Below are 12,482 nucleotides of genomic sequence, written 5' to 3'. Positions count from 1 at the left end.
GTATTGTCTTTTCCTCTGACTGGAAGCAAGCAATATAAAAGCTTTTCACTATACCTCGGTACATGTGACAATAAATAAACTAAATTAAACTTATCCATCAGGACCGAAGATAGACGCAAAATGCTGGAGTAACTCAGCTGGACAGGCAACATCTCTGGAGAGAAGGAATGGGTGATGTTTTGGGTCGAGACACTTCTTCACATGAGAGTCAGGGGAGAGGGAAACTTCCCTCAAGAAACGTCACCTATTCCTTCTCTTCAGAGGTGACTTGCTGAGTTTCTCCAGCATTTTGTGTCTATCTTCAGTGTCTTCATCTGCAGTTCCTTCCTACACACTTTCCATTAGGATCGACAGGTCAGCCTTTCCCTTCTCCCTCTCTTCTTCCCTGCTCACCTCTCTCCCTATCTCTCCTCCCTCCGTCCCCCAGCCCCCGTGTGGTCTTTGCTTTTGTTACCTCGTTGTCTATCAAGGCATCGACCCGTGGGTCGCTGTGGGACATCCTGGGGATGGCCTTGGTCGCGAAGGTGTAGTTCCTCAGCTGAGCCTCGCTCCATCCCCGGGTGTCTCCGCTCTGCTGCTCCTCCGCCGCCATCACCACCTCCTCCTCCTCCACCTCGCTGCCGAGTCCCGCTGCACCAGCAAAGAAACGGACGGAGATCCCGAGCAAGAAGGCGGACGGTGCGAACAAGAGGCAGAGCAGCGCCCGATGGAAGGGGAAGGGAGGGGAGGGGAGGGAGGGAGATCTCTCGCCGGCGTTGGCGCCGTCCGACCGCAGCGCCCCCACCTGGCCGGTGGACGGCAGCACCCCCATTGACGCCGTCCTACAGCAGCGCCACCATTGGTCCGGCCGACTGCAGTGCCCCCATCCGACCGGACGACTGCAGTGTCCCCATTGGTCCGGACGACTGCAGTGTCCCCATTGGTCCGGACGACTGCAGTGTCCCCATTGGTCCGGACGACTGCAGTGTCCCCATTGGTCCGGACGACTGCAGTGCCCCCATTGGTCCGGACGACTGCAGTGCCCCCATTGGTCCGGACGACTGCAGTGCCCCCATTGGTCCGGACGATCGCAGCGCCCCCATCCGACCGGAGGACTGCAGTGCCCCCCTCCGCCCCGTCGGGCCGGATGGAGGAATCAATCAGCCGCCGGGCTCAACTCCGACCCTGCGCTTGCGCCTGCGCAGGGCAGGTTGCTCGGCGTTGCCTCGGCGCTTGTCCGGGAGGAGATGGCTTCAACCGGCCGCTGGATTCGGGCTCTCACCCGGGGCATTACAAAGAACCTGCAACCGGCTGGGAGCTGCACCTCCGTCCGGGCTGGTGAGAGCTGAGCTTTAACTGGTGTAAGCGACAGTGGGTGGTTTAATGACATCGACCTTGGAGATGTCCGGTGTAAGGCCTGGGGTTCGGCTTCAGGCTCTGTTCAGATGGAAGGTCATCACAGATTGTCCTGCCTTGCCGAGCATAAGCTGCGTTTATTTCAGATACTATGTTCGGGCAAATGGAAGGGACCTCATTTATTATCATTATGAGTGAAAGACTGAAAGCTAAGCTGAGGGCCTGACGAAAGGTCCCAACCCAAAACGTAGCCGATTCATTCCCTTCCCTGATGCTGCCTGAGCCGCTGAGTTATTTCAGCACTTTGTATTTTGCTCAAGATTGCAGGTTTACAATGTCTTATGTCTCTAAAATGTTTCTAAGTTCTCATATATCGTGGCAACTCCAATATTGAGAACAGTTTCTTCCAGGATACTCCGGAGAAGGATCGTAGACACAAGGAAATGCAGATACTGGTTTACAGAAAAAAAGACACAAAATGCTGGAGTAACTTAGCAGGCCAGACAGCATCTCTGGAACATATGAACAGGTCACATTTTAGGTCGGGGCCTTGCTCTGGTCTAAAGAGGGGCCCTGACCTGAAACGTCACCTGTGTATGTTCTCCAGAGATGCTGCTTGACCCGTTGAATTACGCCAGCACTTTGTGTCTTTTTGGGGCGGTGAGGGTTATTTTGGTTCGTTTTTCAAAGATCCCATGATTTCCATGATCTTGGATGATCAGCTATGGTCATATTGAATGGTGCTGTTGGCTCGAAGGGCCGAATGGCCTTCTCCTGCACCTATTTTTCTATGTAGCTTATTCATCAACAACAACAGCACTGCCTTTGTCAACAGGTCTGCTGATCATGCTGAGTTGATCCGGAGTGAGCTACACGTTCACCAGGTGATGAGCCAAAGTGAATTAATGCAGAATAAAAATTGAGACAGTCAATGTCACGTTGCCAGTTAATGATGAATAGATTTAGAGAGGGTCTGAAGGATATGGAGAGTTTCACGTAGACCAAGAATTCTGCAGATGGGATAAAGAATCTATAATCTAGGATGAAGACCTTTTTCCCCAAAAAATGGAAATAGAAGCAAAGGCAGTAGTAATAAAGAAACACCAATTGCCGTAATTTGGAACAAACGTGTTTAATTTTCATTTGCTACATTATGTTAAATGATTTCATAAATTATAGGAGCAGAATTAGGTTATTCGGCCCATCAGTCTACTCCGCCATTCCATCATGGCTGATCTATATTTCCCTCTTAACCTCATTCTCCTGCCTTCTCCTTATAACCCCATCACCCATACTAATCAAGAATCTGTCAATCTCCACCTTAAAAATATCCATTGACCTGGCCTCCACAGCCTTCTGTGCCACTGAATTCCGCAGGTTCACTACCCTTTGACTAAAGACATTCCTCCTCATCTCCCTTCTAAAGGGTTTATAAATGTGAGAAAGTTCCTGTTTTTGATAACACTGGGATGCAGGCCTGCTGCGAATGTCTGATTAAAATGAACATTTTGCGATTTGTCACTTGTTCTCGTGTATATGACCATAAAATTAAGTCTACAGAGTTGTGATGTGGGCAATTATTGCCAATTGGAACAAACTGTCTCAAAAGTCCATTGCACAATGATGACAGGGGTGCAGGGATGCTCTGGCACCAGTAGTTCTTGATTATACAAGATTCTATTTTCTTCTTTGGTTCCTCCATACTAGCTTCCTCCTATTAATGGTTCCCTGAGCCCGAGGCTTCCTGCTTCCAGCTTCTCATCACGTACTTCCAAATTGACATGGGGGAAACCATTAAAAAGAATTAAGTGAAATGTTAACCAAATCTTTTTCATTTGCATTTTGGTTTTGTTTCACAGCCTCTGGCCTTTCCAAGGACATGTTGCCAGGTCCATATCCCAGGTCACCGGAGGAACGAGCATTAGCAGCAAAGAAATACAACATGAGAGTGGAGGATTATGAGCCATATCCGAATGATGGAATGGGGTGAGATTCTTTCTGAATAATATTGTGTACTAGAAAATAGGACATTTACAAGTTATCCTGGTATCTTTTAAGTGAAGAGGGTCTGATGTAGCCATTGAGATGGCTTATGCAGGTCAAATTCATTTTTAAGCATTTAGAATGCAAGAGAGTGAGAAATGGTCATGTTGGCGATTAGGCTCACGGTGCCGACTCTACCATTCAATGTATATGGTTGATCTTTTACTTCTGCGCCACTTTCCTGTACTAATCTGACATCCCTTAATTTGTTCATACCCAAATATATCTTGATCCCTGTATTAAATGCACTCAGAACTGAGCCTCCAGTCCCTCTTGGTTAGAGAATTCTAAAGATTCACTCTGCTCTGGGAGAAATATATTTTCTCTTCTCTGTCCAGAATGATGGACATCTTATTATGAGCTGCATCGTGCAACTAAACAACTGGAAATATAATCTCTGTTTAACACCTTAACAATTTTGTCGTTTTCATTGAGATCACCTCTCATTCTTGTGAACTCGAGTAAACATCACTGTACTTGAATTCTATTCATAGGGCAAACGCACTGTCCCTAGAATCAATCTCATAGTCATACAGCACAGAAACAGGCCCTTCAGCACACCATGTCCATGCCGACCATCAAGTACCACGTTATCATTGTTTGAAATCTAGCCCACTTATGGTTGTGTCACCTGCAAATTTGTAGTTGGAGTTAGGCACAAAGAATTCGGCCGCGAATGTAAAGAGAGGAGTGTAAGAGGATGAAGACGTAACCTTGCCGGGTTTCGGAGTTGAGAATTATTGAGTTGGATATTTTGTCACATACCCTTACTGATTGTGGTCAGTGGGCAAGAGGCCATGAATGCAGTTGCAGAGGTGGGGGAGGCTAGTGAGCCTTAGATCCAGGAGTTTGGAAATGGAAATAAGAGACGCAAAGATCTGGAGTAACTCAGTGGTCAGGCAACATCTCTGGAGAACATGGAAAGATGACGTTTCGGGTCAGGACCCGTCATCAGAGTCTGAACAAAGGTCCCAACCTGAAACATTATCTATCCATGTTCTCTGGAGATGCTGCTTGACCCACTGAGTTATTCCAGCACTGTGTTCTTTTGTGTGAACCTGCCTTTGAAGTTCCTTGTTTCTACAGGTTGGAGATGAGTTTGGTTGGAATTTTGTTGTTGAAGGCCGAGCTATAGTCAATACACGGGAGTTTGACGAAGGTGTCCTGGTTATCCAGATGTTCAATGGATGAGCTATTCAATGTTTTGTGAACTATTCAGTGTTTTCTTAAGGGACTGCTATTATTTTTTTCCCTTCAATGTTATAACATACTATGGGTGTGTAACCACCTGAGGTAACTAATGAAGATCCAGACAAGAATCCCAAAAGTAAAACTGAAAATTTATTTTCCCCTTAATAGATTTGGTGACTACCCAAAGCTACCGGACAAGTCACAGCAGGAGCGAGATCCATGGTATTCTTGGGATGAACCTGACCTGCGAAGAAATTATGGTGAACCGGTAAGTAGCAAGAAATGTGAAGCAGCAGTCCAGATTCTAATAACATTTTGAATTTCTGGAAACGCTCCAGCTTTGCTCCGCTTTCCTACAAAATATGTTCTAATGATTTTCATTTTTCCTCTCTGTGCAGTTCATAGTGAATCTTAATTTGGCTCATTGTTGGCAAGTTGTAATTTATAGTTGAATGCTAATTATGAGTGTGAAGATGTTTGCTAAGTTTCATCTCATATCTGACACTGAAATCCAAGGAGGGATCTTTCTTCCTCGTGATGTAGCTAGTTGAACATCCAAGAATATGCATTTACCTATTGAGTCAGTGTCAAGTCAAGTTTATCAAGTCAAGTTTATTCGTCACATACACATACGAGATGTGCAGTGAAATGAAAAGAAATGAAAAGTGGAGAAGCCAAAAAGCTTCTAACCTTTTAATTTCATAAATGAAACATATTGTACAAAAGGTACACAAAATTGCTGGGGAAACTCAGCGGGTGCAGCAGCATCTATGGAGCGAAGGAAATAGGCGACGTTTCGGGCCGAAACCCTTCTTCAGACTCAAACATATTGTACATGTTGTTCAGGAAGAAGGAAAACAGTGTTTACATTTAGTAAGCACTATTGCCTTTGAGATATCTACATGCTCATTATCTGTACTTTTGGAGGTATATGAATATCTAATACACATGCTAAAGAACTGATGAAGAAACTTTGTTTGCCCAGTGCACTGAGTGATATCAATAATTAAGCCAAAAGGTATAAGGTCTACCAAGTTTAGACAGAACCTTCCATTTTCTTCTTTCTATTCAAACTAAACTGTACTTATGGCTTCAACTGTAATATGTACCCATCGGATCATGCTTTTAAGAAATATTTTGATTTTGTGTTCTGCTTAAAATATTTCTCCTGTTTGCTTTTTCCAGATGCATTGGGATTTTGATATGTTCATTCGTAATCGAGTTGATACCTCCCCAAGCCCCGTGGACTGGAATACTATGGTTAAGCACTTTTGCGGCTTTCTAGGATTTATGCTCATCATGTTCTACGTTGGAGAAATATTTCCCTCCTACCAGCCAGTGGTAAGCTTTTGCTATGTTAATGCCTATTTAATCTCTTATTTATAGTCAAATGTTGTCATCTTGTGAACACCGCTCAAGTGCAATGATAGGATATGAAAGGCTGAGGTGGAGAAAACCAAAATGTCCCTAATTTTCTGGGACAGGGAAGTGGGTCAAAAACCAGAGGAATAAATTATCTGGTTTACTGGGTGGAAAATGAGACATGAGGTGGACTGTGTGGAAAATGAGACATTTTTTCTCCAGTGTCTGGAATTCGCTACCTGAAATAGTTTTAGAGAAAGGAAGTTCTATCAAGTTTAAAGAATGTTTGGATATATATTCAGAAAGCTGTGCACAAAATGCACAAAACTCTGCAAGGTGCATTTAGGTTAGGCAGTTCTTTGTGGATCTGTACAGATGTAATCAGCTGATTGGCAACATTGTATGTCATAAGTTTTTTTTTCACATTTCTTTGGAAAGTTGTGAGGACAACAGAAAGACATAAAGGTCTGTACAATGGTGGAAGGTGAGATTGATAATCAAAAAAAAAGTTAATTCAAGGCAAAGTAAGTGGTAAAGGAAAGAAATAAAAATAACTGGATCAATACCACATGTGATTTTTTTCTATTACAAATCTCAAATTGTGGAGTACAGAGGCAAATAAATAAATGATGGGTCTTTGTCCCAATTGTTATGGAGGGCACTGTAGCTGTATGCTGACAAAGTGCATAATCAAAAATTGAGATGTTCTGTTTAGGTTTATTACAAATAACAAAGCTGAGGACAGAGAGGTTACAGTTGGTGGAAAATTAAAATAATCATGGGACTATGTTGTGAGCAGAGAATATGAATCCCATTGGAAAATAGTACAGAAGTTCACCAGAGAAGGTTTTTTGTGATCCTGATGCGCAAGGATGGAAAAAGTGATGGTATTCTCTGGTTGCTTGAGAAGGGAAGATAGCTTTGGGAGTGATTGAAATCTGTCACCTCGGAGCAGTCTCTTCACAGTGCTGAAGGGGAATAATTTGAACATTTGATAGCAATGCAAGAACATTTACAATATAATAATTGCAAATTGTAATGATGACAACATTTCCTTTCAGGCTCCTAAACAATATCCTTACAACAATCTTTACCTGGAGAATGGAGGTTCGCCTGATGAAGAACCACCCAAAGTGCACAACTATGTTATATGATTATATTTCTGTGGCAGATTACAGGGTATGTGTACAATTATGTGTACAATGAATAATGGACTAAAGAACATTAATAAAATTACCATCATATTTATGAAAATTATATTCCAATTACTTTGGAGGATGACTCCAGTGGCCGTTGTGGAACAGATTTAGCATGTACAGAAGGAACTAATCCATAACATGGGTTGTTCAGTTGCTTTTCACACAAACTACTATTTGCTATGTGTTAGAACTGTCAGAGCTGATTTTGTTGTGGTTGCATTCTGTTTTTGTGGTATTGCCTTTCTGTTCAGTTGGGCCATATCCATCCATCTCAGCCTTAAATATACACAAATATCCTGCCCCTACAGTGTTGTGTGACATAGAATTCTGAAAACTCACACCCCTCAGAAAATAAATTCTTTCTCATCTCAGTCATAAATGGGATCCCCATTTTGAGAACTTATCCTCTAGTTTTGGACTGTCTTGGAAGACCAAACATCCACAGGTTTTACTCTGCCCAGACCATTAAAAAAATCTTATGTTTCATTGAGATTGCCTCTCATTATTTACTCACCACAAAGAAGAATCTCTACTTCTCTAAATTTGTTTAGCCTTATCTCGTAGAACAATTATTCCATACTTAGGATCATCTGAGTGCACCTTCTCTGAAATGTCGCTAATGAAATAAAATCTTTCTTTAAATAGGGAACTAAAATTGTTCACATACTATAAATGTGGACAAACTCATGCCATTTACATCTAGGACTTCCCAACTTTTATGTTCCAACTCCCTTGACAACAATAGACAATACCCCATTCCTGCCTTCTCCCCATATCCCCTGACTCCACTATATTTGTAAGAGCCCTATCTAGCTCTCTCTTGAAAGCATCCAGAGAACCTGCCTCCACCGCCCTCTGAGGCAGAGAATTCCACGGACTCACCACTCTCTGTGAGAAAAAGTGTTTCCTCGTCTCCGTTCTAAATGGCTTACTCCTTATTCTTAAACTGTGGCCCCTGGTTCTGGACTCCCCCAACATCGGGAACATGTTTCCTGCCTCTAGCGTGTCCAAGCCCTTAACAAAATAAGGGGCAACATTCCATTAGCCTTTCCTATTATTACGCTTGTTTACTCATTTTCAGTATTTTATGCAAAAGGATCCCCAACTCCCGTTGTGCTGCAGCTTTCTGCATTTTTATAGCTATATTTATTTGCTTCCAAAATAAACAATGTCATGTTTTCCCACATTATTTTCCAATTGCCAACTTTTTGTGCAAGGCATTAACTTCATTTAACTTATTAATATCTCTGGAGGTTGATATTATCCTCCTCTCAACTTACTATCCCACCAACCTATTTTTGTATTGTTCAAAAATGTGGGTTTTGTACATCTGGCTTCCTTCTAAATCGTGATTATGTTTGGTTAACAGTTGCAATCCCAACACTTACAGGTTACCAAGTTACAATGTATCCAAGGATTCTCCATTTCAATTTGTACCTTGAGTTACTACCAAGTCTTTTTTTTTGGTCCTGTTTTCTTAGGGGCACAGTCGTCGTCCAGATTTTAAGTGAATCTGAAAGGAGAATGTTGTACATACTCTGCAGGTCAGGCAATATCTGGAATAAAATAAATAGTATTACAGTATAATTATCTTTTATCTGAAATAGCCACCTCTAATACAAACTGGAAAGAATCATTGTCTGAAAATGGTGAACTCAAAAGCTGTAGCTGAGGGTTACACCGTGCCAGCTGGAACATGAGATGCTGTTCTTCAAATTTCTATTAAGTTTTGTTGCAACAGTGCAAGAGGTCAAAGATTAATGACAGAAAAATGGAAGATTAGCACCACCCTTGCATTCTGAACACATTTTGCAAAGCAGTCACTTTTGTTTCTCAAGTGTATTCTATTGTGAACACTAAGTGCAGTACACTAAATCAAAAGAAGTACAAGTGAATCACTGTTTCACCTGGAAGGAGTGTTTTGTGATAAGTGGAAATGGTGAATCTTCTGATTTTGAAATGAAAAAGTGGCAAGAGCATAGACGGATTAGGGTGCTTTGATTGTAATGATGATTAACATTTTCGAGATTCTGGAGAGATCCCAGAAGATTGAAAAGTACCACATGTAATTAGGTATGTTGCAAAGCCTACCTGAAGCGTCGCTGAATATCTGCCGCTGAGGTTGTGCGCGATTTTGGCGCCGTTTAGAGGGGGCGGGTTTAAAACGCGATTTTCTCTAAGCTGTTCCAATCGAAAATGTTCAGCCTAGTTAATTATTAACGAAAAATCGCTGATAGACCCCGTCGCAAAAGCTATTATTAGGTTTAAAGGCCTTGAATAATAGTTATAGTAGTTTAAAAATCAATCTTTAAACCCGCGACCGTCAGCAACCGCAGGGTCTCATAAAGAAAATAGCAGAAGGTAGGTTGTATATTTTTACATTCAAAAGGGCTTCTAAAGATCCTTTTATACAAAATTTAATATTGCGAGTAGCTCAATTTGGGCCCATTATATCGCGCAGTATTTTTCTCGGCATTTGAGGCACAAATCTACCGCAATGTGAACGTTCTAAACCAGCGCGTTCCACAGGGACCCACTGGAAAGCTGATTTAAATGGGCATTTATTTACAGCAATTGAACACTGAATTCCTTCCATTTGGCCTATAAATTAATGTAAATGAGATTTAAAAATCATGTTTTATTGTGAATTATTTGTGAATATTATTTGGACATTTAGGCTATTTAAAAATGTTAATCATTTATTAAGAAATGGATAGATGTTTAGATCTAGTAATTGAAGTCTGAAATTAGCTACAATTAGGTAACTAACTAATTATATGCTTTAATTTCAGGTCATCCAAGTAAGATTATTTTATATTTGTTTCAGAATGCTTCAATCTATGATAACTGAAAATTTCATTCAGTTCTCTTAATTTTTAAGAAAGTTATGGGCTTTTGACTGTTCACGATCACAGCTTTTTTGTTATGTCCATAGAAAATCAATAGGGAACAAGATGCTCATTTCCGAGTATGAAAATGGCCATAACTTTTTAAATACTTGAGATATGAAAGTGAATTAGATGTCAAATTAAACTTATTTTTATGCTTTATCTGATGGGATAAATTACAGACTTGATTTTTAAAATCTCAAAATTTTGTAACATTGCTAATGTAATGCCACAATTCAAGTAAAGAGGGAGACAGAAAGCAGGAAACGACAGTGAGTTTGCCTGACATTGTCATTATAAAATGCAATAGGAAGTAATAACAGTTTACAAGCTTAAATAGAGTTAAAAAATTTAGTAAAATCACAAGCAGTCTCAACATTTTTTTTTGTTTGACAAATTTGTTGGAGTTCTTTGAGGATTTAATGGTCCTCCGCGGGTTAAGAGCACCCGACTGATGGATACCCAATATATACCATTCTTTAGTCAGAGGGTAGTGAATCTGTGGAATTCTTTGCCACCAAAGGTTGTGGAGGCCACGTCAATTGATGTTTTTTAAGGCAGAGATAGATACATTCTTGATTTGTACAGGTGTCGGGGGTTATGGGGAGAATGGGGTTAGGAGGGAGAGATAGATCAGCCTGATTGAAATGCGGAGTAGACTTGATGGGCTGAATGGCCAAATTCTGCTCCTATCACGACCTTGAGAGTTTGGGTAAGCATGGGGGAGGGATTTACCAGATGCTACAGAGCTGCAGACATCTGCTGGGTGGGTACGGGGGATTTCCGCGAGCCTTCTCTCCCCACACCCAAACTTTTTTGTGTTGTTTCTATAACTACCTCCTTAACGAGGAATTATATTACTGAAACAGATGGCCGCGGCGGTGGATGGAGGAAATCAATGGTGCCGGTGAGTGGGCTGTGATCTTGCCCCCGTGCCCTCGGAAACACTCTGGGTGTTCCGAGTTCGGCTCTGGGAAATGCTTCAGGGCGCAGATGCTGACGGCTGGCCTTGTGAGCCATGATCGTTTACCATATTAATTATTTCAACTCCATTCATCTAGTAACAAATCCACCACGCATGGGGTTTGCAGGTTGATGTCTGCATCGCGGTGTTAGTGGAGTGGTCCGCTGGAAGCCTGCAGCTATCTTGGGCACAATTAGATTGGGCCCTGCTCCAAGTGACTGAATGCGCTGATCAAATGCAGCCTGCAGTGGCATGCAGAGGCGGAGCTGCGGTGAAGGACATCAACACATTGCCTGGCCAACCCTGCAGCCTGGACAATGAACCTTTATGGCCAATGTAAGACTCCACATTTTTAACAACTTTGCACTTGAATGGTGCCAGAAACGTGGCGACTCTTACATGCTGTCTCAGTGTAATCTATTATTCCCACACTCTTATATTTGGCACTCTTTCTGACAAAAGATCTTCAAACTAAAATGTTGTTTCTCTGCAGATGCTGCATGATCTAGTGAGTATTGACAACATTTTATCTTTCCCACGTCGAGTTGAGTTTATTGTCACATGCATAAGAATGGTGAGGTACAGGTGCAAAGAAAATCTTGCTTGTAAAAGCATCACATACACACACAAATGTGAATCACATACACATTCTGTATGACAGTAAAGACAAAAAGAATGTGCAATAAAAAAAAGATGATAGGAGTGCAAACCACAATTAGTAAACAAGTCAATGGTAGTGCAAGAGAAGGTCCTTTGCTGAGGTAGGATTTGGGCTGAGCAAATCGATTCAAGAACCTGATGGTGAAAGGAAGTAGCTGTTCTTGAGCCTGTTGACTTGGGACTTCGGTCTTCTGAATGTCCTGCCTGATGGTAGCAGCGATAGGAATACTGAAGATCCTTGATGACAGATGCCTGTTGAAGCAGTGTTTCGTGTACATTTATTTCCTTCCTGTAAATAGCTTGCTTGCTTTCAGATTGGATGGGTGGGAAGATACATACATTATTTGTTTGGTGAAACGTTGCCACGGGTATTTTGACCACCACTGCGGGGAACCTTCATCAAGATGACAAACTCATGACCTCCTCCCCAATATGGCAACGCAAGGTGTCCTTCACCAAGATGGCGACCGCAGGACTCCTTCCCCAATATGGCGACCCCAGTGTTCCCCAAAGATACTAGAGGAGCTCCTCTAGTATCTTTGGTGTTCCCTTCCCAAGATGATAACCCCATGACTACTTCACCAAGATGGCCATCCTAGGGATGCTTCCCCAAGATGCAACCCCAGGATCCTTCACCAAGATGGCCATCCTAGGGATACTTCCCCAAGATGCAACCCAAGGATCCTTCACCAAGATGGCCATTCTAGGGATCTTTCCCCATGATGCAATCCCCGGGATCCTTCACCAAGATGGCCACCGTATGGATCATTCCCCATGATGCAACCTTGGGGCTCGTTCACCAAGATGTCGACGGCAGAGGCCGGCCCACCGGTCACGTGC

The 12,482-nt window shown here is 42.4% G+C and overlaps 2 protein-coding genes across 3 annotated transcripts in view; one reads left to right on the top strand and one right to left on the bottom strand.

Moving 5' to 3' along the window:
• hif1an (hypoxia inducible factor 1 subunit alpha inhibitor) overlaps nucleotides 1-735 on the bottom strand; it is a 50,227-nt gene extending 49,492 nt beyond the window's left edge. For both annotated transcript variants that reach the window (XM_033012943.1, XM_033012944.1), the window contains exon 1: nucleotides 455-735. In XM_033012943.1, the coding sequence (XP_032868834.1) occupies nucleotides 455-592 (138 nt within the window). In that variant the 5' untranslated portion in view covers nucleotides 593-735. The remainder of the gene's footprint in view (nucleotides 1-454) is intronic.
• A 407-nt stretch (nucleotides 736-1,142) lies between these two features.
• On the top strand, nucleotides 1,143-7,188 carry ndufb8 (NADH:ubiquinone oxidoreductase subunit B8). The gene is made up of 5 exons (XM_033012464.1): nucleotides 1,143-1,317; nucleotides 3,195-3,321; nucleotides 4,738-4,837; nucleotides 5,755-5,910; nucleotides 6,993-7,188. Exons 1-5 carry the CDS (start codon nucleotides 1,227-1,229, stop codon nucleotides 7,083-7,085), a joined length of 567 nt encoding a protein of 188 aa, XP_032868355.1. The 5' UTR covers nucleotides 1,143-1,226; the 3' UTR covers nucleotides 7,086-7,188.
• Nucleotides 7,189-12,482: the final 5,294 nt, after the last annotated feature.

This window comes from Amblyraja radiata, chromosome 37 (genome assembly GCF_010909765.2).
Source record: "Amblyraja radiata isolate CabotCenter1 chromosome 37, sAmbRad1.1.pri, whole genome shotgun sequence".
Classification (NCBI taxonomy): Eukaryota; Metazoa; Chordata; class Chondrichthyes; order Rajiformes; family Rajidae; genus Amblyraja; species Amblyraja radiata.
Note: the sequence above shows the minus strand (reverse complement) of the source record. Positions and strands in the feature narration are given on the sequence as shown.

Bases quoted from the DNA above. Each gene is read 5' to 3' on its own strand.
- ndufb8 (XM_033012464.1), top strand. From the start codon at position 1,227: ATGGCTTCAACCGGCCGCTGGATTCGGGCTCTCACCCGGGGCATTACA. The intron at 4,838-5,754 runs GTAAGTAGCAAG...TGCTTTTTCCAG, and splicing joins GAAGAAATTATGGTGAACCG to ATGCATTGGGATTTTGATAT. The intron at 5,911-6,992 runs GTAAGCTTTTGC...ATTTCCTTTCAG, and splicing joins TTCCCTCCTACCAGCCAGTG to GCTCCTAAACAATATCCTTA.